The 27,138-nt window shown below is 40.3% G+C and overlaps 1 protein-coding gene across 5 annotated transcripts in view; it reads right to left on the reverse strand.

Moving 5' to 3' along the window:
- PALM2AKAP2 (PALM2 and AKAP2 fusion) overlaps positions 1-27,138 on the reverse strand; it is a 264,493-nt gene that overhangs the window by 188,729 nt on the left and 48,626 nt on the right. For all 5 annotated transcript variants that reach the window (XM_088156661.1, XM_014889226.2, XM_088156664.1 and 2 more), the window contains exons 2-3: positions 26,790-26,870; positions 11,716-11,846 (exon numbers count right to left, since the gene is read on the reverse strand). In XM_088156661.1, the coding sequence (XP_088012787.1) occupies positions 11,716-11,846; positions 26,790-26,870 (212 nt within the window). The remainder of the gene's footprint in view (positions 1-11,715; positions 11,847-26,789; positions 26,871-27,138) is intronic.

Here is a 27,138-nt window from a genome sequence, read left to right on the forward strand (position 1 = left end):
TTGGAACTAAGAGCTTCGTCTTCAACTGAAAGCTCATCTGGGTTATTAAGACTAGTCCTTTATCTAATGGACCTACAGAAAAACATCTTACTGCTAGCCAGACTGCCCACCCACGTCCTGATTGCAATGTGGATTCTTGGGAGGATCACTTGTGTGAAATTCACTGTCCTGATTAATGAATACCCTTTACATATAAAGAGCAGAAATGAACTCATAGCAGGAAACAGTACTTACAGTTTTCTAAGTATGTTTTTAAAAATACATAAGATTAAAACTGAATTGAAAACTTCTAATATAAGACTAATATAAGGCTCCAAGATTTAATTATAAGTTATTTTCTCTCGTCTCTTATTTGACATGAGTGTTACACGCTCCCTTACATATGCTTACATATTACCAGTAACCCATGCTGGCTGGGAATATCTGTCTATTCACAGTTCATGCAGTAAAGGTTCTGTAGGCAAGTTCATGTTTCCCAAATGGGTTTCCTGCAAACAAAAAGTTCTTTAAATAACCCAGCAATAACTCCACCATTTAGGACATTTGCCCTGAGCTACATTCCAAGATGTCAGGGTCTGAGCCGGAATTGCTTTCTTTCTTTGGCACCTGTTTACAGACAACAGTTTCTTTTGGTGTTTAAGATCTATGTTACAATTTGAGTCCATCAATTGATTATAGACTTATCTACGTGACAGATCACTCAGTCTTGGAAAACCTAGGCTCTAGCCCATGCTTCTGGTCCCCACTTCCTTTTCAAGTGATTGCTTGCCTTGGTGACATGCATATAAAGTCTTTGCAGCAAAGAGTATATATACTGTGCACAGCACTAGGTGGGATGATGCAATCCTCCTGGAGATTCAGTAGGAATCCTAAATTCCTGACTCACTGCATACAGAGAGTGACAGCAGGAGAAAAAGAAGAAATAGAACAAGCCCAGTGGTTAATGGGCAAAGATAAGAAAACCACCATCACGTTAAAGAGATTCACCAATTGTTTGGGGACTGGATTTTGACAGCTGAATTAAAAAATAAAACTCCTTTAGGAATTATCAATGAAAGCTATTTAATTTATGTAGATGTGTCACACCATTAGCCTGAGGTGTCTCAAGCCGTGTGTTCAGAAGCACCATATCTCAGCTGCCATGGCAAAATAAGAGAAAAATGTGAAGAATTCTGAAGAGCAAAAATTCACTTGGTATTCTAAGGGGCACCAATGAATTTCTCTTCATGCAATGAGAAGCAATTCCTGTATCAAAGAGCTCAGCTCACATCACATTAAATGTGTGAGAAAGATAATTGCACAAATGAACACTGGAACTCAAGATGTTGAAAAATTGCTGAAGTACCTTCCTTCAATAATGCAAGAAGTCTTTGGTAGAAGTAAGAGTTTAAGAGGAGATTCTGCACTTCATTCTCTCATGGCTGATTTCTTTCCTTGAGGCAATTCCCAGAGACACACTCTGCATCACCTACATTATCTAGACGAATGCAGAATGTAAAGACTTGGTCCTTGTGACTCTCTCCACTAGCATTGGCTGCAAACTTTCCCATTGATGTGTGGGTTTTGCCTAGAGGGTAAGTTATTATTAAAAGCATTTTATTTCAGTATGTATTCTAGTAGAGAGGTAAATACATGGCTACAATAATGTCTGCCTATAGAACTCACTCTATTTAAATGTCCATATTTTTTGCTGGTAAAAACATCAATCCACGAAGAGAAGCTTTGCTTGTGTAGCTGCATTAGTAAAAACGTTCCAGTATAGAGTTGGCATAATTAAACAAACTTCCACATGGAGGACTAAATGCATTTTCCTGGGAATGGGACAGCATGAACTTGGTATTGCTCTGTCAGATCTTCCAAACCATTGACAAAGTAAAAAAAGCTGTTTTTACAGCTTTTTGAAGTTGCACTAGTGATCCAGTTATTCAGAATCAGTTTCATCTGTTTCAGATAGTCTTTTCCTTGGCAGGTACTTTGTTTTTGAATTTACTTGCCTTCTTAGGACTCTGGTAGTGTATTTAGGTGAGTTTGTCCTGAGGTAGACTGACAGCTACAGAGAAGGGAGAACAGATCCCCATTCAAGCCCCAGAAGACCCATGTTACTGGCACCTAGAGCATATCAGACTCTTGTCCACAGAATTTCACATGAGTAGTACCCAGGTGTACCAATTTCAGTGCATACCTCCCTTCCACTGTCTCATAGCTATGACTCCTTGCATACCAGGTAGTCTTCATTGGCTGAAGGACTTCTAAAACCAAACATGTTTTTTTCTGACTCCAATGCCTGGTAAACTGGCATTGACCTTTCACTCCAAATATTCTTTTTAAGATATCGATGATGTTCTAAAGCCATAATCCAATACTCCAGTTGCTTGCTGACCAAACTTTGTAACACACAATATGCTTTGCTCAGGAGTCCTAACTGCAGCTCTGGGTATTGACTACTACTGAAATCCCTCATAAAGCTCTGCTTTATCTGACCTTGAACTAACTTTTCATGTTGTTGGTTTTGCAAAATGTTTTTGGTTTTGTTCCTTCCTCCCTCTCTTCCCCTCCTGTGTTGCTTGGAAGTACTCCTGATATCTTTGTTAAGTCCTTTTTCACCTGTGGCCACAACAGGTCACAGCAGACACCATGCAAGTCTTACTTTGAAATGGTTTAAATTCATGTGTATTTGTTATATAAAGTCTCTTGCTGCCTCCACTTATTAGTCCCAATCTCTCCCCATTGGTTTTGCTGCCCCTGTGCACTTGTCATACAATGTCAGTTCTCCACTTTGAGTTCTTCTAGCAATCTGCTGCTGGGGCCAGATTCCTCAGTACCTTACACTACAGAGCCATATGCCATTTTGGCCTACAAACGTGTATTTGTATGTGGCAATGAGCAAGTTTTATCTTTGTAACATGCTGGTCCAAGTGCTCTGAATGTCCCTCGTTGTTACCTTGGCCACATCAGTCATGTGTGGTATTCTTGGATATCTACACGTTTTTTCCGAATGCACTAAGCCTCTCTGAACAAGCTTCTCAGCTTGTTTGTATTTTAAAGGGAGACCATGATACATGTGCAAGTGGCTTACTGTCTGCTCCTGAACATGCCTCCTTGGGACTTTTTTCTTTAACTGCAAATCCTCAGTGAAATTCATTACACGTGTCCCTTTTTTTATCAATCAGGATTCCTTACTGCACATCCAGTCTTTCTTCGCCTTCAGTGGACCATCACTGAGGTTTGCTTCAGTTTCTGCCTTATTATTCACATACTGCAGGAGTTAAAATACCCTCCAGGGAACGTGACATGCTCTTCAGACTGCGGATTTTTTAAAATCGAGGTTCACACTGCCAGTGCCCACTGGGTGGCTCCAGACACTGCACCTTGCCCCACCTCCACCTACTCAGCGCTAGCCCAGCTCTGCGGATGCGTCCGTGCTGGAGATCAACCAGAGTGACAGGGCGGAGCCGATAAACAGATGATGCACCAGACACATCAGTAATAGTTACTGGTGAATATTTGCATCACGGTAGTGCTCAGAGGCCCAGTAGAGGGTACCTGTGCAGGATGAAACATCAAGGCTTAAGTTCCACACATTGCCCTTGAGGCACTTAACTGAGGTGCCCAAAGAGAGAGAGACTTACACAGGCTACAGAGGTGATGCTGTTCTCTTACTGACTGCATGGCAGGCCAAATAAGATGATGATTCAATGTAGGTGACTTATTTAAGCTCTTGGAATTCAACAGGATGAACCTGTCCCTATGGGAGAAGGGAATATTGAAGACCAGAACTGCAGCTGTGTCTTCCCTGGCTCTATGGTCACATGTGTGTGAGCATGTGTGCATGTACACTGCATGTCCTGACCTCAGAATTTTATCTACACATACACATGCATGTGTACACTGCATGTTCTGGCCTCTTTAAGTCCAGTACATAAAGAGTGGTTTGGCAGGGAAGAGAGAAGTCCTCTGACTTAATTTGAAGTGAGACTAATGATTCTGCAAAGCAATAAAACAAATTCATGCTGTTGCCTAACTCTGTGACTTCTCTTTCTAAATGCACTCCTGGTTTGTCATGTCTTACAAGATTGTGCACATGTAGGTTACCTACACACAAACTTGACTTGCTGTTACAGAATTTCCACAATTTTATTTTTTTCTATCTACCAACTGCTATACGAACCAACTGTATGTAAGGAGCTGTTTCACCTGTACTACCCTGTGTTGGGGCTGGCATACAAGCAAAGCAAACCAACCAGCCAATCTCAACAAAAGTAAGCATAACAAGGAAAGGAATGGACTCTAGTCAGTTTTGTTTTACTTCAGGAAACAATCTCATTTGGACCATGATTAATATTTAATTGGGACATAGTGAAGTTCAAAAGTTTCCCACTCTTCATGCCATAATATAGTTTACTGCTTCAGGAAACCCCTGTCAGTTCTACTAGGCTTAAAAGAGGTGTGAGGATCTTAGATGCTTTGCATCTGTGGAGATTCAATACATAAGACAATACATGCATAAGGAAGAGATTTCCCCATCTGGCTAACACCATCACATTAAGAGACACGCACCTTTTGAGCTTTGAAGTGTTAAAGCCAAGGAGGCTCAGGAGTTTTTAATCTGATAATATTTCACTACGTCTCATCTAGTATGGCAACAGAAACCCTGTCTTGCACAAAATGTCCATTTTATTGAAAGGCTGCAGTTATTGAAATTGCATTTTCTTGCTGAACCTGACCTAGAAGTATTGCCCCTTTCACAAGAGGGTGAAGCATGTGAGCTAGTGTTAAACCATATAGAAAGTGATGGCACTTTACCAGTGTTATCTCACCTAAAAGATGCATCCTTGTGTGGTGGTTTTAAGCCCAGTTGAAGATGAAACACCACAAGAAGAAATTAACTCTACCCTAGCTGAAGTCAGGACAGCTTGACCACCTGCTTCCATTCTCAAGGAACTTGTCTCTAAATCTGTAGCACACCAACATGGATGAAGTGTCAGAAGCACTTAGAAATGAAAAATCCTTTGCTATGTACAGGCAGAGTTTGGGGATTTCTTCTATAGCTGGCTCTCAAATTAGTCAAATGAGTGTCTTTATCAATGTCCATATATGGTACACGTATTTAAGGAGAGCAAACATGGGTGATGTGGCAGGAGTCTGTGCTCCAATGAAGAGTCCATAATTTTCTACATTCTGTAAGATGCATAGAAATCATTAGCAATGCCTAGGAGTTGTGGAAGATCCAGAGATTGCTACTATTAAACCCAGGACACCAGCATTTAAGCAACTGTTAAGGCACTGGCATGTCATTCTGCTATTTTAAGTATGAGTTGAGTATCAGAGCTGCAGTAGTAAGCTGTGTTATTATTTTTAGTGTCAGCTTGTTGTTTCTTTTTTTTAAGTGTTGCATCTGAATATATTATACCATATGAAAAATCTTCAAATCCATTGCCACCCAGCAACTCCTAGCTCATTGCTTTTCTTCATCAGGCAAGTTCTGAGAAGTTCTCTAATCACAATGCAGAGCAGGTTCCTTTGAAAACCTGTACTTTCCTGGTTTTTAGGCTTTTTGTCTGATTTTGTTTTAATCTCTGTTTTTCTGAGAAATGTAGCACATATGAAAATAAACCCCATCAAGAGTGCAATGGGAGGTGAAAGTTGTGCTCTTTTGTCGGAGGGATTGCTGAAATTGGAATCTGCAGGCCTGCAGCATATGAGAACTGGAGCTGATCAATCTTAGTGGAGAACTAGAGAGAAGGCTTGGGGACGAATAGCTACTCTCGTGCACAGAGCTTGATAATCCCTCACCAGGTGAGCAGAATTTGAAGACACTGCATGGCCATGAGGTGACATTCTTGCGAGTTCACTCTTACAGAGCTCACCCAACAGAACTGGTCAGCTGGGAAGCATATGGAGCTACACTGAAGGCTTGCCTCCAGCTTCATCTGGCATTCTAGGTAAAAGCCAAAAATGCTGAATAAACAATGCAATTTCCTGATAATTTTCTCCATCTGCCATCAATGTGAAGCTGCAAAATAAAACACACTGTTCTCTGCACTAGTTTAACTTCCGAAACTGCTCACATCCCTCTGGAGGTTAAGACTGAAGGGAAATGGCTGAAACCTGGCTAAGGAGAGGTTATTGTCCCAGCTTACATTGTCTGCTACGGGGGAGGTCTGAGCTGCTGGTTTTGACATCAGATGATCCTTCTCTTGAATGATGCAGTTGCATCTGTCGTAAGTTCCCTCTCTCTCTCTCTGTCATGCAAACGCTGTAAGTGACAGTGCAAGGTAGACTAAATTATATTCAGAGTTCCAAGTCTGAAACATATCAGGTTTTTATCATGGAAAGAAAATGTGGGAAACAAACATTGGCATCAGAAGAAAATGAAACAGTGGATGCCTGAAGAAGAGAAAATGCTGAAGGTGCAGCAGCTGCAACAACCTCAGCTGAACCATGAGTCTGTACTTGCAGAACTCTTCAATGAGAAGAGATTTTAGCGTAGACCCTACCTAGAACCACAGACCTGTGAGGCACTTGTGTCTATTAATAAGATGTATTAAGAAGAGTTTATTTTCTGCACATCAAATCAGCTTGGGGAAGGTTATCTTCTCATGGCCTAGCCCAGCCTCTCTGACGAAACTCAAATCTAAGCATTTACCTGTAAGATTCAATTGCAGTAATGAGAGAAGACAATGTTTCTGCCAAATTTTAAGAAATTCTACCATATTTTGCATCTGCTTCCACTTAAATTTGGACTTACGTGTCATACTCGTAAGCAGACAGAGACCAAGCACAGTTGAACAACAGAGTGCACAACCAAGGCTCCTTTTGCTTGGGAGAAGTGGTAAGCTTATATTCAGCTTATATTCAGCATCCATTTTGCATCATGTAAGCTTACAGTCTGCATCTATTCTGGTCTCTCAGGTTAAGTGTTTTTCTTGGAAGCTGTGCTTCTCCTGCACTTCCTTTCACTAGGCATCTTTCAGTTCAGCACTGTGGGATGGGAGTTGCTGGGAGGGAGGGATGTTTGCATGCATTTATTACCTGCCCACATCAGCAAGATAGCAACAACCAGCAAGGATGTGCTTAGCCCAGGAAAGAGCTCATGCCCTCTGCCAAAGTGCAGACCCTCCCATTGTTAACACTGGAGCTCTCCTTCCATGCTGGACCACCATGGAAAGGTTTTCTCCCAGAGGTGATGCAGCAGTGGCTTATCACCAGCATGCAGAAAGGTGAAGCATTTCACAACCCCAAGGGGCTTTTGCAAACATTAGGACCTTGGATATGCTGACAGCTGAGTAGTCCTGAGCAAAGAACAAGGGATCAGCTTACTCCTTGGCCTCTGTCCTGCACTGCTTCACCTGAAAGAGCTGTCACAGCACCAAAGTGACACAAGTGGGCAAGTGGCTCTTGTGTGTATATTTTGGGGATCCAGAATCTACTGGTTTAAGCTGTCTGTCTGGTCCACATATCCAAAGTGGCTGAAATAATAATTTGTCACTCTGTGGAGGTGTTGGGCACCTCCTCATCCAAGGTTAACAAATGCACTGTTGATTACTGGAGGGATATGTCACTTAGCTGAACATTTATTTCACTGGTTTTCTTTACTCCAGGAGCCACAACAAGTCCGGTCCTGGTACTTCATGCAAGTGCTCTTCATCATCAAGTAGGGAGATATAGAGTATTTCTTGTTTCCATGCTATCCAAAAGCTTCACAGCAACAATAACCCTTCATCTTTTGTAGTAAACAGAGGCTACTGGCCATGAACTATAATTTAATCTAATATAACAAAGTAACTTTGGGAGCATTTGAAATGCTGTGAAGAAATAGCAAGCTTTGGGTGGACTGCTCTGTTCTATGAATACTACCTGTATAATATCCAGATGCCAACTTTCATTTACTGCTGCAAAACACCCAGACCATCAAGCAGTAAAAAAACCAAAGCATAGGAGGTATGTAACACATTGCAGCATTTGTTTTATCTACAATACATTACCACAAATATGTCTGTGGAAGTTGACTGGGAATCTCTACCAATGCTATCCCAAATAACATGTTTCAGATCTGTGATTTGGAGAATAACTTTAAGGGAAAGGAAATGCTTTTCATTAATTTTTCACTCCTTTGCTATAATTTACTCCAAATCTAAGGTAACTGTAAAAAACAGGAGATCATTTCTGTACTTTGAAACAACGGGAAACAAACTCAGAAATGTCTGCTTTTGTCTACCACTGATGCAGGATCTTTATAATAACATAAAAAACCATAAATAACTGTAAAGTTTATGTCTACGAACAGTTTGTGTCAAGAGATGTCACGTCAAGCTACACTCTGACATTGATACAATGGTGCCTCCAGTCTTCCAACCAGGTTTCAAACATTTAACAACCTTATTCCACTACTGACAGAGATCCAATCCACTAAAGACTCAATGAATGTTGAACAACAGGTTCAGTCTTGTTAAGTCCATTGGACCAACCACTTTTTAAAAAGAAATGCAAGAGACAAAGGATTTTTACATGGGGCATCTCATATTTTTTGAAGATTGAAGTCAGGCAAGCAGGAGTGCTGGAAATCGAGGACCAAAATTACTCAGCTCTTTTGACTCCTTGATTTTCACTTTGCATTCTTGGTTACAAGAGTTCTAAGCATATTAAACTAATCCCAATTGTCAAATCACTGTTCTGCCTGTAATCCACAGTTACACCATTCATATCCCTGCATCTTGTCCTCATCTTGCACTCCCTGTTTCTTAACTTATATGTACATCATGTACTTCTATGCCCTTCTGATGTTAACTAAAAGCATTATAGTAGCATTAAATAATTTGCATTGCATTATTTGTTCTATTTTATTCCTCTTTCTTTTGATGCTGATTTTTTTCCATTGCTTGACATGAAGTGCATAAAAATGCTGAGTAATATAGGCATTCTTCTTTAAAATGCTTTTGCAGACAAGGAAGCTCATTAAATCATTACACTTACTCATGTCTAAGTTGAGTCATATGCACATATCCTTGCAAGCTACAAACTGAAGTATATAACTTCCTGTATCATGATAAAATAAAGCAGAAGTCTAATAAATAAGAAGCAGTCTTCACTCTTACACATTTTTATTGCCTCAGTTGAAATTAAACACTTCCCACACAAAGGAGAACTGGTTACACTAGCTTAAGAATAAACATTAGAAGCATGTTTACATCTTGCAAAATGTATGATTTTAGTGAGAAAGTCACCTAAAATTGAATTAGAGTGAGCAATACCCAATCAAAGAATTTGTGTGATGTGAAAGGCCTTAAAGACCATCCACAAACCTAGTGCTAGCCTTACTGTTTCTCCTAAAGGTGTTGGTCTTTTCTGGACAGCACAGATCCTCGTGAGCCCACCAGCTACATAAGCCCACCTACATGAGGGGTGTGTAGAAGAAGTAGCACTCTCTGTCATGATGATGGGATGCTCTGCTGCAAGAGGAAAGGGATGACTTCCCATTCCCCCCTTGAAGCAGGCTCATGGGTACTGACTGCCAGCAGGTGCTGGACATTGCTCCTTACAAATAAGCTTCACTTTGATCTGAGAGAAAATGCAAATGGTATATATTTTAATAATATATTCATGTATTTTTATATATATTCTCCAGTATATGTATCCCAAGACTTTTTCACAGACATATTGATAGTGCAGCTGCTCTGTGCTTGCACATATGATGCAGTGTGACACTAATGAATATGCAAGATCCATGGCAGAGTGGTTTTACAGTCCTGTGGAATCAGCCTTAGGGCTGGTCTTGAAGTAATTTGCTATCCTCCTCGTGAACCAGCTTAGTCTGTCCTGTGTCACCCTTGTTGAGAGGGTTTGGGCGTTTTCACAGGGTTCTCCTGCATAGTGCCCAGTGGACTTCCAAAGGACCATTGATCCCCTGCAAGCATTAGCAGATGAACAATCCCCCTGTAATCCTCTCCCTTGATTCTCTCCTATGAATGTGGAGGGAAAATGTAGTGCACAGACAGCAAAAAAAGTATTTTCAGGACGAGTGCATTCTACTTCACTCCTCAGGATAATGTGCTTGACATCTCTCTTCTTCTTTCCCCTTCTACAGCCCTTTACCTTCTTAGCCTATTTTGATGGCCTCTGGATCTGCCATGTTGTCATGGATTCAAATTGTAATTAGACTAATGTCCTCAACTTTTGCTGTCTAATCTCTACAGTTCAAATTTATTATTTTCGCTATTTAAATTAAAATACTTCTTTACTGTCTTTGGAATTGCCTTGGAAAGACAACAGGGAAGTTAAGCTTGTTAGTGAGGCTTTCACACAAATGTCACCTCAACTCAGGAGAAAGCAGCTAACCTGTCATTTGACAGATAAGCAGTCACAGAGGAAGAGAGATCTGTTACTTTCAAATATTCAAATATTTGATTCATGGCTGTAGTTAAGGAAGCAAAAAAGCAAAGCATAGGAGCAAAAGTTTTACACAGTCCTTCATCCTACACTTTGAACTAAGTAAACAAAAAGTTTTCACTGCCTTCAGTGGTGGTACTCATATAGCTGCAATTAGCCACTCTCTGATGTGTTTTGCTGGATGGGGTCAGGGCTCTTAGCATCTTGCAGCATTCAGCACTAAATGAAATGTATTACAGTACATACTTCTGAAGCACAGTCCATGAATTCTTTCCATATACAGTATTAATTTATGAAATAAAATATCAGATATCATATGAAATCTAAAAAGGTTTTTTTTCCTTATGTTACCACAAACATAAAAGAATGATACACATTCTCAGATCAGTTTCAATTAACATGAATCACAGGACAAAGACCTGAGGTAATTCTTACATTCATGTGGATCTGTATCTTCCACATAGTAGTCATTTAGCACTGTCCAGGCTTAGGGTAGGTTTGCTTGTCTATATCCCCAAAGAAACATTCTCATTGACTTCTCCAAGAAATTTCACAAGAAACCTGCCATAAGGCAAAATGAGTTCATCAGATACTAAGTTAATACCTCAACCCTTGGACTACTGGTCCTATTCCCTTTTCTCCGTTGTAGCCTCAGCTGATGCATTTGTAAAAATTGTGTTAGAAAGTTTTACCAGCTTTTGCCAGCTGAAAAAACTCTAAATTTACGTAACGTAAATGGTAGAAGCAGCTCTGGAATTTGCCCTGTGAGGATTAAAAGTACTTTCCTTATGAAATGTAGAGCCCTTAGTTTTTAACAAAACAAGGTAAAACAGAAAAAAGCAGACAAATGTCAACTCAGACTGCAATGGGAAATGGATAAAAGGAAACCACTCTTATACCCAAACCGTGCTTCTAAAAGCAGTAGGTATTTGATCTGCTGGTGGCATCTGCAGTTGCATTTCACACAGTTATTTGCACCAGTGAAATGAATACAAAAGGATGATCTCCCTCTTTGAACTCATTTTGGCTGTAGGAGGTGTAAAGGAATGGAGAATCTCTGTGTTGATCATGTCATACACATGCATCTGAAGGGGGACTTGGCCCCCTTTTCAGCTACCTCATGAAAGAAATCTATAAAAGTAAACACAAAGATAATACAATGACGCTATCTTGAACAACATGGACATCTAGGAGACAAGTGTTGGGCATATTTGGCTGTATGTGTGACTGCCGTTTACAGCTTTGCCTGGTGGGGACCTGGCCAAGAAAAGTCTTCAGCCTTCATGGGAGTGACTGTTCTTAGGCAAAGCTAAAGGAAGCTGTCCCTACCTGTATATGTTTTCTTCCAGCTTTTTCACCTTCAGCTCATCCTCTTCTGACTGCTTTCTTCTGGCTTCTTCCTCTTCTGCAGAGCCAGCAGGAATTCCCTGTAGCAGCCATTTTTCCCGAAGAGCTTTTGACTGTAATATAAAAAAATCCCATATCTTAGGTACAGACTGAAAAAAACTATCTGAAGTTTGAGAAGAAGCTGTCTTTGCTTCTGAATATTAGTTTGTCCTCGCTGAATTTCTGCTTACTGCGTCAGACAGTTGATAACAGCCAAACCATCAGCTGTTTACTCAGATGTCAGGCCTTTCACATTGAGGATTGTCAGTTTTACAGTATGCATTCATTTATCATCGATGCCTTAATATTAAGATATTTTTAGTTTCTAATAAAATTAGCAAATTAGCAAGTCCTGCAGGAACTGAAATTTTTGAACCAAAGTGTGGATTTCTTGTGAATAAGAAGGCATGCACTGGAAGGTCTAAAGTAATAAACTTTTTAAAGCTTCAAAAACAAAAGATCAATGTGCTCTAAATGTAACATTTTTCATGGAGTATAAAGTTAGTCTCCTATTAAATCAATCAGAAATGTTGTTTTTTATTTATACATCAGATGTGTTTCCATATATTTACAGGCAGACAGACAGACACATGTATACATAAACATGAGCACACACACAATCTCTCGGGCATACCCAAATCAGAACAAATGAACAGAAGTCTTCCAGAAATCGTGGAAAGGTTGCCAGGACACAGCAACACTGTTGCAAAAAGCATCAATATCTTTCACGCAATAGAATTATTCCTGGGAGTTTTGTTGTGCTTCCTACACCGAAAATGTGGCTACAACCTCACCCGGTTCCTGTTTAATGCAGCTGCAGCTTATCCAGGGGAGCTCACCAGTGGAGGTGGAGTGGTCGAAAGCCATGCTTTACACAGCATACAGACCGATGTTCCTTGTCTGGCCCAAATCCAGCAGAGGAATGCAGCAGATAGGATAAGAAAGACCAGGAGCCCAAAGCTAAATGGGACTTTGCCCCTCGGCAAGAAGGAAATTGAGCTGGTGGAAAACACCAGCCAGGAGACCAACCAAACTTTCTCTTGCATTGATCAGTAAAGGAGAGCCTTGGTTTTGAATTTGCAAAGTGATTGGCAATGCTAGTTCAAGGAACCAGCTCCTCTTCTGCAAAGAGGAGTTAATCAGAAAATCACCAGTTCAAGGAAACTGGATTTCAGAAGCAGCTCAAACATGCTGTATATGTCTTTTCAATGGTATGCTTGTTGCTGGAATAGAACCTGACTTGTGCAAACTATGTATAAAGGGAAAACACCACCAACAGCAAGCTTCAAACCTTGCCCAAAATAGAAACATTTTTGACATGACAGACAAGGCTTTCTTGCTAGTTTTTGAGTGTGTGTATATATATAGACATAGTAACTATGCACTAACTATTTTTGTCGCTCCATGCCCATTTGATGTCAGGCAATTAGATTTTAGTAAGGCAGCAGACATAAAGAAACACAAAACGCACATGCAAATTACATTTTATAAACTACTCACTGGCTTTAGCTGTGCTGTACATAAGAGGATGTCTAGGTGGATTTAAAGTGATTTCTATGTGAATTAGGACTTCTGCATAACAGAAAAGGTCTCATGCTCTTGTCCCATGCAGTCACGCTCAATAGTTGGACCTGCTGATGCTGGTGACATACTTTACCTGGCTGAACTCAGCTTTGCTCATGGCTTCCAAGTTGTTAGTTGCCAAAACAGTACAAGTGGCTATCTCCAGCCATAGTTTCCACAGTTTGCTACTCCTTGTCCTGGCACCACCATCTATTAGTGCTTCCTGCCATATTTTATGTGCTGGTAGTGAAATTTTTGTGTTCAGCTGAGCTGATTACCAGCAAGAATTTACATCACCTCATTGAGATTCACCATACTATAGAAATGTGTCCTCAGCAGAGGACTCTCAAGTCACCACAAGTACGAAGAAACAAAGTGAGACAAAGATGGATTTACAGGTCTTGAGGGGCTAAACATTTAATAGCCTGTGCTTTGGCCTTTAAAGTCTCAATAGCACAGCTCAGTGGGTACCTGCTGGACTAGATCCAGCACAAAGCCTAGTGAAGGTTGACTGCTCTTTAGCAAACTGCTGCCTTTTTTTTTCAAATGTGGACCAGCTGCATGACGAACTATGTTGCTGCATGTATCTTACTCAGCTGTGATCTTGAATCTGAAATCCTGAATGGCACTCATTTGGAAGAAAACCCCTAAGCTTTTAAAACCAAACTCTAAAGATGAAAACAGCCTTCTCTGCTCTAAAGCTGGTTTAGATGTGGCTCCAGCAAAAAGAAATAAATATAGCCTTTGACAAAATGCTGCTTGGACAGCACTGGCACTGAAGACATTAAGTTAACAGTCACTCCTCTCCTACTCCAGGAGAACAGATAAAATCGAGAATTTTCTCAATATGCTTTTACAGAGTCTCCATGCTGATGCTAACAGGAAGAAGCCAGTCTCTTCAATACAACTGTTGTACACTAAAGGTAAGGTATTTTGTACATTCTTTGTTTTGGTCTTTGTTTATATGAAACACTGAAGCTACAAAATCACATGGTTTCTTTCTCCCTAAAGCCTTTTTTTTTAAAACCTATTAATAGCATGAATTTGAAACAGGAAAGCATCAATGGGCTTTTAAAAAGACATATTTAGACACAAGAATGCTATGATCTACTAAAAATCCCCCCTCTTGGGTGAAATGTCAGCATATTTTATCTGAAACAGGAAAACTGGAAGCTTTGATGTTTCTGGCTCTCCCTTTCAATATGAAAATTAAGGAATTTGTTAAATACTATACTGAGGAATTCAGACAAGAAAACTGAGAATGGAAACATTTATAAATGCATTTCTTAAACTGCAGAGAGTCTATTTGCCAAGCTGCTGAGGCTGTGTGTATTTATGCATAAATACACACTGCAGATACAAGAGGCTAACAGGCAGGCACACACCAGGGGATGTTGGTCACACATCTTGCTGTGCAGGAAGCATTTTCTCCCCGGCCAGATAACTGGTATAGGAGTGAAACAGTGGGCAGGGGTGGAAGAATCTCTCACCTGCTTTGAGCACACATTTCCCAAGGAGGCATTTTCACCACAAAAATGTAGGGAAGGCCTTGGTACATATGATGAAACCAAGAGTGGGTAGTGAGGTGTTGGTAGAGCTGTGCTGGGTGCTCAGGCACAGCTCCTGGATACGAGACAGTCTAGTGAGGCAGCCCACATCAAAGCAACCCAGACAGATGCAAACCAGAGCTACATGCAGATTGGAAACAAAAGAGAGTTTGCTGCCATCTGTCCTCCATACCTATGAAATTTGGGTTATGCTTCTTAAGAAAATCTTATGAAATCTTATCCCAGGAAGAATAGGAGGCATTTCTCAAATGTGCTAAAAGAAGGTTTTCGTCAGTATGGAACCCAAAAATACATACCTGTATGAGTTACCCCTCTTCAATAATACTGTGCATTTGCTTAACAGCCTCAAGCTAGTATTTTAGCATTGCTTCTCCTTCATTGTCTGCTATGAGTTTTAACTCTCCTCTGTATTTTAAAGCTCCTTTATGCACCATAGTTCTGCTGTATGATTAGATATTGTCCAAATGATAAAGAGTTCTGAGAGTAGCCACATACACTGCTTTAAAATTAAGGTATTTGTATTGCTTATTGCCATACTGGAATAAGTGAATATTGTGAATACAGTGAATATGCTGTACTTTCAGAAGGAACCCCTCCACTTACAGAGAAACAGCTATGCTACGTACTGTCTGGTATAAGTATTCCTTCATTTACTGCAATGGTTTCTTCAGGGCTAAACCTTCAGCAGAAACTAGATCATCTCATTAAAAAGGCTTTCTGTTACTGAAATGGAAAGGGCACTGGGCTAGAGATCCTCTAGGTTGCCACTGTTCTCAGGGGATTTGGTTTGTCTGTAGAGAATTGAGATTGTAGAAATAACTTGCAGCTTCACTTTGCTTAGTTCATGCAAGCATAGGAGAACCAACTGAATTCTGCACCATGCAAAAACTGAAAAAAACCAGGTCACAGTTATGTGAACTGACCATAGTAAAGACATAAATAAGTGAAAATCTGTTGGACAGGACAGAAAGAAGTTGTGCCAAATGTCTGAATGCAGCTGACACAGTGATGGCCATAAAAGTGGTGCACTGCAATCTTACGTGCTATTTATTCCAGCTGCATGCTTCAGAACAGTGAAGCCTGAGGGATTTAAGTTGTTTACACTTAGTGCTAGCAAGGAAATAATGCATAGTTTCTCAAATGCACACTGTAGAATTAATGCTGTATATGCAAAGAAAACCTTTACTGTTAGTGCTGCATTTTGCTTAGTTTAGTAGTTTGTTGCATCTAAAGTTTTAGTATCAGAGGATATTTTATTACAGCAAGGAAACCTTTTAACATACTTTTCATAAATCATTACGCCTATTCCATGCCACCTCTGCACTCCCTGCTTTGTGAAAGTTGATTAGTTCTAACAATCAGTCTTGCTGATTGTGAAACAACTTCCATAAACTTTGTTCATACGAATAATACATTTCAGTCCCACATACAGTGTGACAGTGTCAGTTTCTCAAGCTGAGGCCCAGACACATCTGCCAGACTTGTCATGACTTTTATGACAAGAGAAAGCTACAGTCTTCGCTGTGCTGCTACCTTTTGAGGTAGTCCCTTAAACAAGCTTTGTGTGTTTTTTGTACTTGCAAATGTTTAGGTGGCAATCAGTACTATCACTCCTTGAAAGCATTGCTTGCTGAAGTGGAGCACTCATCTGTCTCCTGAGTTCAAGGAAGACGATAATCCTGAGAAGAAACAAAGGTCAAAAGTTGGCCCAAGACAGCCTCCTCCAGTAAAATGTACCTGCTCTTGTGAAACACTTCTGGATGTGGACTATTCCAGGTAACATGGTCTTCTGTGCCCTGGAAAACAGCCACTAATGATCCCTACTTCCACTAAAATCAAAGTCACTTTTACTGAAATCTTTGCCAAATTGAAGTTTTGTCAAAAGTCTTTGCATTTTGAGGCATGAAGACCATGAGACATTAACATTTTAGAGTTGAAGTTATTTATTAATATGAAATTATTTTCTCTCTCTACTCATTCAGTATTTGTGCCATGGGAAAACATAAACACAAAAGGTTGGTATCTCAAATCTACATATAACCAGCCCATGCCTACTAAAAGAGTGCAATGCACATTTTTTGCCTGTCCCACCTATGAGTCAGATGTTACCCCCAAACACTCCCATTGGGATGCTAGTGTAACTGGCTGCATTTCAGATTTGCTCTCTGCATTTCAAAAAGTTACCTTGGTACAAAAAGGGTGAGGTTTTTAGGCAGATCTGGAGCTCTGGAGGCAGAAATGAGTCTGATTCTGCTGTTTGGCAGCTACCTGGAGCCCCCCCTGTCACCCAGTGGATCAAGAGGGAAAGCCTCCCAGAGCAGTGATGCCTGTTCTGTTTGTGCATGCTCCCAAATATCTGCCTGGGCTGATAAAACTGAATTTGTAAGGGACACACGTGCAAGAATAACCACTGTCAAAAATGCTCTGGGATTCCTCCTTTGTCCTTCCTACCCTTTTTCCTCTCCAAACACTGCATTTCCTGCTGTCATATTCTTGTGCTGCTTCCCGAGCCATCCACCTGGCTCTAACCCAGCTAGTACATGCTACACAGCATGTCTGGGTCTGGCCTGCTGATGCACAGCACTGTTGCCAGCTTTAGCAAAGAGGTCACTGGGACATGAGGTACTGAGATTCTAGAAAGACTTATTCCTTTGCCAGCAGGCTTTCCCTTGCCTTTCAAAAAAAAAAAAAAAAAAAAAAAAGAAACAAAAGATTATTTGCATGGCTGTAGTGTGAGTATGTTAATGTTAGATGCCCTTAACCACTTGTGCATAAATATGCAAATGCAGAGAGGGGCCATAGACACAAGCTGTATGACAGGTAAGTCCATCTGGAAATAAGCAGACTCCTGGAATGTATTCCTGAATAATGCTGTAGTATTTAATTTTCCATTAGGCAAATGAAACAATCTGCCTCTGAAGCAGAATTTTCCTAGAGTTTTCAGTGTGAGAGAATCTGCTTGCAGAACAAAGGAGAGGTGTGGTCCTCAGCAAACACAAGAGATTCTATTCGGCTCTGCTGCAAAATGTGGCCTTGTATGGTATGACTGTCCCTGGAATGGAGAAGCAGCTTACATTTCCATCTTGCTACTGTGATCTGGTTTCATATAGTAGCAAAACTTTTTGTTGCCTTTCCAACTATCTAAAACACTTGTTTTAGCCCAAGGAGCACGTTTGCATGATAGATGGATATCAAGCATTGCCCAGATTAGGGAATTAAGCTAAGCTGAAAATTTTGCAGCTTGCTTGTAGTCTTTACTTGAATCACATAGTCATAGCTTTCATATGTGTGATTCAACAAAAAAGTATCCTGGCTGGTGAAGCTTAGCCAGCTCAAGAGCAAACAATACATTTATAAGGAAGATTAAACATTATCCTGTAGAGCTGCCAGTTTGTTGTTGCTTTTCATTGTTCAGGAAATGAATGAAACATTTCTTAGAAATATCTTAAGGAAGTGATGTCTTAAATTGTTTTTAAGGAGGTTACATTTAGTCCAAAAGTTGCAAAGGTTGTCCAACAGTTAGTTAATATGTATTCATCACACAGAACATTAAAACACATTAACTATCCTTTTCTCATGATTTTTAGATCTGTCCACAGGTCTAAATCTGTCCTGTAATTGACAACCTTTTGTGACTAGGCACTGGAGACTGATGGCATAACCTCTTCCTAAGTTTCTTCTCAGCCACACAGGTATCAATAATTTGCCTGAGCTTTTCCTTTTCATAAAATCCTCATTGCAGTGGACCACTGAGGCCAGGATCTTCAAGGCATTCGGTTCATCAAAGGGACAGGTGCTCTGCCTGTCCCCTAAAAACATGTCTGCTGTTTCCCTACAGCTCCTGGAGTAACAGAATTATGCTACAGCACCAGTGAGCCACCAGGTTGTGGGTATAAGTGGGGTACATGTGAGGAGATGAGAAAATAAATAATAAAAGAAGCAAGTAAATAAGGAAATCAAAATATACCATGGACACTATTATAAGCCTCCCTGAAATCATGGGAGCCAAAAGATTCTGCTGAGATTATCTTCCCCCCCCCGTTTGCTTACTTTAGCAGGTCCATTTGATTGCCCTTCAGTTCTTCTGAGTATTTACATAGCCACTGCTTTTTCTCAAAGCACACATTCAGCACAGCAACAGAGCAGACAGGAACATGTAACACAATGCCAAATGACTGCAGAAACAGATGAAGGAAGACTGAGATAGCTGGCATGATTTGCATTCACTTTGGGAAGGGCTGCATGCCAACCGAGTGCCCCCATGACAAGGTATGTCTTCAGTGTGAGCCACATGTAACCGGAGCTGCAGATGCAAGAAGTCCGTGGCAAACGACCTGGGAGATGGGTATGGTGATAGCTATAGATGGCTTCTTCATGAAGGTCTCATGCTTGGTCTGTTTGAAAACTTCACAGGAACAGAAATTGCAGCTGTACAGACAGAGGCCCAATTAGGAATGATGTTTGGAGAAAAAAACCAACAATTGGTTTATGTCCTCGGAGAAAGCTTTCCATTCATTAGCAAAATCACCAGTGTAAACATTCTGAGTACATTACTTTTAAATTGTTCAGGTCCCATTCATTTAACATTTTAAATCAAGTAGACAGTTGTTTCCAGTCAAAGATGAAGAAGACAAACTAAAACCCAAGGTCTTTTAGCTTCAAGGAAACCTACCACAGCAAAAGACATCAAGACTCTACAAGAGCAGACACAAAGTTTGTATCTCTGCCGTTCAGATCATTCATCAGCTACAGAGCACTGGTCTGGTCAGATTAGCTTCACTGACAGGAATCATAGGTATGGCTCAATAAAAGGTAAGTGTTTCTAACATTCATTAAAGACTTGAGATGACATTGAGATGAAACACAATGAACAATAAGATGACAGTCAAGCACAGCTTCTTTCTACATATGTTTTCTAAACCTCCAGTCTATCACAAAGTTCTGCTTAAGGTAACAGGAAGATACCTCTTCTGGAGAGTTGTGTTTTATGTTGGAGAGTTAAAGTTTATTTTTCTGTGTCTCTCTTTAGGAAGTCTATTTAAAATTTCAGACTCTTTCACTGCAGGATGATAATGAATGCTCTGTTCAATCGTTTAATATTTCACTTGTGGCAAGATTAAGCACTATAATAAGAAAAAACTATAAAAAAGTGCCAGTGGCTGCTGCAGAGGTGAGGAGAGGGATGAGGATACTGGACAATCCTGGCAGGCTGACACCATCAGAGACAAAGCTTGCAAAAGGGGATGCTACAATGAGGTCCCACATGGCCCAGCCTGGGAGCAAGTCTCCTGGGACAGGGCATAGGATTCTGTCTTGGTCAAGAATCCAGATGTGTTGGGATGAAGCATGGGATAAACCTGGTCCTGATGGCACATAAATTACTTTTTAACTCCATGAGAACATGTTTAATTCCTAGGGAATTTTGGAGCTGGAATAAAAAATAGTTGCAAGCTAGCTGAATTTTCTGGTGTTCATGCAGTTGGACTGAAGACTGAATAAGACCCCTTCTTAAAGGTACACACATGAAAAGAGTGACCACAGTTTCACTCCATGTTTACAAAGGAAGTAAAGTGTAGCTGTGAGAGACGTAAAAATTAATAAAAAGATAAATATTTTCAGAATATTTAACTGAGATTTCAAAAATTGTCAAACCTCTCCCCTCAAAAAAAATAAGCTTTGTAAGTTATCATTACTACAGAGCCACAGTTGTTTTTCAGTATTATATCCCAAAAGAATAATTTCCTCTCCATATTCAGTCTCTCCTTGGCTTCAGTTTATCACTCCTTCCCATATAGACATATCAGTCAAAAGAGGCAATAAGAAAAGCTGTATTTCAGAGATTTCTTTCTTTTCTAGTCTTAAAATTCTTACATTCGTTATTTTGAAAAGATGGATTCAAGTGATGTGAATTCGGTTTTGAACATGTTTCAGGCCATCAGGAGGGGCTGGGGTTGCAGAGAGCTTTGTTACAGCTTGAAACCTCACTGCTAATTTTGATGAGTTTCAAGAAGTCCTGCCTGTATGGTATATTTATTTACATGATCATCCCAGGATATCTCTGCCCCAATTCAACTCACAACTCACACATAATATTTTCCCTGAATAAAAGCACAGCTTGTAGAGGGATTACACCACAATAATTACAGCTGTATTTCAATGGCATGAAAGCAGATAAGGAACATGAGCTAGAGGACTAAAGCTCTCATCTCTCTGTGGTAAACAAATTGTGTAGCTGGCCTGGATAAACAATTCTAATTTTTTATTCTATTTTATTTTATTTTTACTAAAAGGTTTTAACTGGGGATAGCTTCTTTGTTTTATGATCTGGAAGAGAGCCTCTCAATTCTCAGTTTAAATCCTGGTGGGAGACAAACTTTTCAGGATGGTGAGCATCAGCCCAAAGGTGCTAATACACAGAATGGGACAAAGACGGATCTGCTGTGCTCTCAAAATGGAAATTTCTCTCTAATTAGTTCTTAACCTCTCCATGTCCCAGAACTGCTGATGGGGCTTTCTATAGACAGTTAAAATGAATTTATGTTCACAAGCCCTGTTCCTCATGGGGGATAAAAGGAAGACTAGGGAAAATGTTCAGTCTCTCCAGAAAGAAAAAGGAGACCAGGTTAGCTGGGACATGGAGAAGGCTGAAGTACTTAATGACTTTTTTGCCTCAGCCTTCAGCAGCAAGTGCTCTAAACACCCTGCCTGAGATGCAGAAGACAAAGACAGGGACAGGGAGAATGTAGAACCACTCTCTGTAGTAGAACATCAAGTTCAAGACCATCTAAGGAACCTGAAGGTGCACAAGTCCATGGGACCTGATGAGAAAACTGGTAGAAGAGGGGGTTAAGCTGTTATTCAGTTTATTTGAGAAATTCCAGTGACTGGAAAAGTGGGAACATATCCCTAACTTTTAAAATGGAAAAAAAGGAAGACGTGCATCGATAGGCCAATCAGTCCCATGTACCTCAGTGCTTGGCAAGATCATGGAACAGGATCCTCCTGGAAACTATGCTAAGCCACATGAAAAACAAGGAGATGATTAGTGACAGCTAACACGGCTTCATTAAGGGCAAATCATGCCTGACAGATTTGGTGGCCTTCTATGATGGAGCCATAAATCATTTGTGGATGAGGGAAGAACAACAGATGTCATCTTCCTGGGCTTGTGCAAGGCATTTAACACTGCTTTGCATGATATCCTTATTTCTGAACCACATTTTGGAGAATATTGTACTGACCGTGTAGGGAATGGAGACTGTAAGATACCATCAAACATTTTTTGTGTGCTTGGCTGAGGTGCCATTTGGTTTAAGGATTAATTTACCTGAAAATCATAAAGGGATTCACTGTAAAGAAATAACAAGGTTCCTTCATTTGCAAAAGTTCTCTCTTTTTTTCCCACAATGTGGTAAATATATTGAGAGAGAGACACACATACCTATTTATCTTTTCTGACAGCAATTCTTTTTAAGAATTAAATTGAGGACAGCGATATAACTGGAACTATAAAATTAAAACTTATTTATAGATGAGATAGTTTCAGCTAAAACCATACCCTAACAAAATCTCTATAACAACGTAGAAACACTTTCCTTTTCTTGAGAGTAAAGATGTAATTATGTTATAGATTGTGCTCATGAACTGCAGTCTTTAAGAAGCAGACGTTAAAAGAAATACGTTCTTAATATTTATACTCCAGAACTAATATAACTGTGGAAAATGGATTTACTGTAATTGTAATAGTTAAAGTAACAGCACAGAAGTAATTTTTCATTCAATTAGGAGGTTTTGTTTTGTTTATTTTATTACCATTGGGCACCAAACAGAACTACAGTAAACAATTAAATAAATTCTATTCAATTAACTACAGAGGCAGTGAGATTTCAGAAGAAATACTGCTACCCTGGAGTTTATTTGAAATAAATCTCTGTTTATTTGTAAACATCTCTGTTAAAACAGGCCTGCCCAACTGCTGCCTAGCTGAACAAGTTCTTTAAAGAAGTTGTTGCTTGCAGGTTGTATTCTTCAGTTGAATTAATAAATCAAAATAAATTCCAGTTTTTCTCCAGAAACCAAATAATTTTGATGGATACTGCACAACATATGTTTGGTATAAGGTGAATTTTTACCACTTCTCTGATTTTAAACGATAAAAGCTGGTAACACCTCCAGTTTCTACGGACAAGGAAGCCTCATTTGTAGGCATATGGCCAAGAAAGTGCAGAGGCATGAAGTTTAAGCACTATCTGTTGTTAAAAAACAACAACAAAATCACAACTCTATCTGCTGTTAGACAACAAAATTGACCGTGTGTTGTATGGAAGAAGAAGTATTATTTTCATATTAAGGACTGGAGTAGGTGTAACGTTAGGACACCTGTTGTAAATTGCCTCTTATCAGTGCAAAAGAGCATGTTCAATCTCAAAAAATGGGGCTTCAAAGCATCTTTATACCTGTTCCAACAGGTATAAGCCTAGGGCCTTTCCAATGAGGGCATTTGATTGCAATGTAGATAAACACACCTCCTGCCTCCAACAGAGAGCCCCAGTGGCCCCAAGGTACTCATTTTGTGCCCACTGGTGTCCTTTGCAGTGATTCACAGAAGAGACAATATGGTTTCACTGACAGCAAAAGAGAATTCAGATTTTAGAGCTCATACTACTCTAGACTCTCTCCTACTCCAGGTTTTCAGATTTTTGAAGGGTTTCTCTTGATTAACTCTGAATCTCACATAGAATATTAATAGCTGAGCTATACTTTTGTTCTGGTGTCCTCAGCACTGGCCTCATTCTCAGGAGTCTTTGTAAAATGTGTTGCCAAAGCCTTGTTCACATTCAGTGCTGACTTTTACTAGGTCTAGTGTTTGCTGGGTTGCTCTGCCTAAAGCAGTGGGACAGCACCTGCTGCTGCCTTATTTTCAGCCAGATATGTAACAAGGGAAAAACGAATGAACTGGTAGTAAAGTAATTTTGTCAGGGGTCTAATTGGCATCAGCAACTTGAAAACCATAGGTAATCAGCATAAACAGTTGCAATAAATTATTTCTATTAGATATTTTTCCAATGTGAATAAAATTTTCTGAAATTAACAGAAACCCTGTAGCTTCCAAAACCTTTATTAGGTAACCAAACATGCTATTTTACACAGTGCATTTTAAAAAGAAAATTACTCTGACATTGCACACAAATGAAGCAAACCCATTGAATACTGGCATGAATGTCTTTGTGTGAATTCAAGCTGTTATGCTTGTGGGATCAACCCAGATACTGCAGACACAGGATTAACCCAGATTTCATTTTCAAAGGTTTCTACACAGCAGATTTTAATGAACACTGATATGAAATCCTCATACTCTATATGGACATCTAAAAAGCCTCACAGCATTTTGAGTAAATACAGGGAAAGCCTGGTCTTTTAACCTGGATGTATACCTTGCACAGAATTAGATGAAATCCACATAATTCAGGAAATGAATCAGGTTCTACTCAGTACTCTGAGGGAAAATAGAAGCACTTATTTTGGTCTGGTGTGTCAGACTGGGAAGCCGAATCAGACCAAGGAATTATATTCACATCAGACTTGGAGCCCCTGACGTGGGGAGGCTCAGGACAAGCAGGGTGAGGTGAGGGAGAGCACTGGGTAGGTGGCAGAGAGATACACAATTTTGCAAGTGAGCAAATCAAACTGGCAGGCGAAATAAAATGTTGGTCAGCACTTCACTAAGCAACCAGAACACTGAATGATGTATGAAACAAAAATGCAGTTTTCTTCATCTGTCTCCAAAGAGAAACAGAAACACTACCAGCCAGTGCCTCTACTTCCATTTTAAAACATTTTCATTATTTTAATTTTAGGAAGGTTTTAGCAGCAATGAAGAGGAACTCTGTATTCGCAGTTAGACCTTTGCTATCACCTCATTCAGGTCTCCCAGCAGACAGTTACTTGGTGGTACAGCAGCTCGTAGAGCAGCAGTCACCACGACCACTCCTGTAAAAGCAGCAAAATTTTCCTCTGGTGACAAGCAATGACACTGAATGGAGAGGTAGGGAAGATTTCATTATATCCTGATGCTCATCCTCGCACACAGCACTACAGACCTTAAGTCTGGCTGTGATTTTAGCTGAGAAAGCTGCCATTTTAAATGTCTCTGCCATTTAATTTCTGTGCCCTGATCTTCCATTAGCTTCCTGTATGATTACTGCTCTTGCTCCTGCCTATGGGTCAAAAAATAAAGGGACACAGCTATTTTTCATGTGTCTCTGAAAAAATCCATGCAGCAAAACTGAAACTCTGCTAGTGGCAATCAACATAGCAGGGCTGAAGCCAATGCCAGTCTACATCAGCTGAGGGGCTGATCCCACTGCACCACCTTGAGGGGTTTTATTTTTCCTATGGATGATGATAAAATGCATTTTAGCAACAGCTATATCAAAGTAAAACAGATGAAGCAGAAAATTAACAGAACTGTCTATCCAAAAGGTTCTGCTTAAAGAATTTCACAAAGAATCATAATGCAGTTAGCTTGGAAACAGTTAATATGCTAAAAGGTATCATCAGCTTGATAGCAAAAAGGAGAAAAACAAGCATCATGAAGGTACTGCTGCAGTACCCTATAGTAATCAGAAGAAATTCTCCCCTGCCTGTACTCAATGGAAGCCTGAACAAAATAGCAATTCCTGTTGCCCCACAGAAATGCAATCACATCTTTGACTGGAAACACCAATGTTTGACATCCACATACTGGTGGTAAACTTGATTGGGGCATTTGTGCAGGCTGATACCAATTACTTGGGCTTAACTGCATTGTGTTTACCAGAAAAGGAGGAATAATTTGCAGAATGTGACTGCAGGGTCTTGGAGAAGAAGGATCCTGCCTGTAGCATAACTTGCAGTGTGGTCTACAAGTTCATGTGCGGGCACAGATATTCTGCCCGATCCCAATGCAGGTGCACTGTTCAAACACATACATACATACACTTATTCCACAAGCAAGCTAAATATCTTAATTTTAAAAACACAGCTCAGTTCACTTGCTGTGAGAATAAACTGTTCAGTTCTAATCATCTTTCTCAGATTTTTAATCACTGAAATTCCTCAGGCTCCCCTACTGAACTAATGTAACAAGATCTGACCCACAAATGCTCACTGGTTACAAAAAGATCACATGTATGTTTTTGCTCCTATCTTTGCTATGCACGAATATGCTACTGACAGGACGGATAAGGAACAGAAACAGCAAGGATGGCTTTCAAATGATGCTATCTGCAGCTGTCATGGAGACCAACAGGGACCAGGATTGCTCGGCACCCTGCTAAATATCAAGGCGCCTCTCCATGTAGACACACACATATGCACCAACACCTTCCCTGCATGTACATACATGCTCATTTTATTATGCCATGCACACCTAATAACTTCACCCTACAACGAAATCTTTACACACATACACAGATGCATGCTAACTAACACTCCTTCTGCACCACACACACACAAAACCTAATGACAGGCACCAGAGAAATCCAACGCAGCTCTGCAGGCAGAAAGTGCTGGCTGAAGCCATGCAGTGCACACCCAAGCCACAGCGATTGGTGTCTTATCATTATGTATAATAAATAACAGCATTTAATAATAACAGCACTGCTGTGCTGCCTGCACTCACACCCTCCTGACTCCATGCTCATAAACCGTTTAAACAACATGGTCCTGTGCACGAAACACATGGAATGAAAAGCAGGCAGGACATGATCCCCACAAGAGATAGGCTCCGGCAGTGAAAGCTGCTTCATGTCAGGGTGGGCTTTTCCCAGCTTTCAGGCGTGTGATCTGCATGTCTAATAATGAACAGATTTAGTCAATCCATCATTTCTGGCATCAGTCCCTTACCTTGAAATGCTGCAGCTGAAGTATCTGGTCCTCAAGCTGTTGTCTCTTGCCTTCTATTTCTGTCTGCCTTTTCCTTTTCTCCTTGGAAAAATAATTTTGAGAGAAAGAGAGAGAGAGAGAGAGAGGGAGAGAGGGGGGAAGAGAGAGAGAGAGAGATCTCGTCAGAGAAATGGAGGCTTTAAGGGTAGCAGATTCGTAACAGCATGTAAGCAATCAAACACATCTGTACAGATGTCACCCAGTCCCATTTCACCTGCTCCTCTGCCTGCTGGTATGCAAACAACAGCGTTCTGAGAAGATGCCAGCCCCAGACTGGCTGGTTACTTGCCAGTAGGAGAAATTCTCCTTG

Source organism: Sturnus vulgaris, chromosome Z, assembly GCF_052056855.1.
Source record: "Sturnus vulgaris isolate bStuVul1 chromosome Z, bStuVul1.hap1, whole genome shotgun sequence".
In the NCBI taxonomy this organism is placed as follows: Eukaryota; Metazoa; Chordata; class Aves; order Passeriformes; family Sturnidae; genus Sturnus; species Sturnus vulgaris.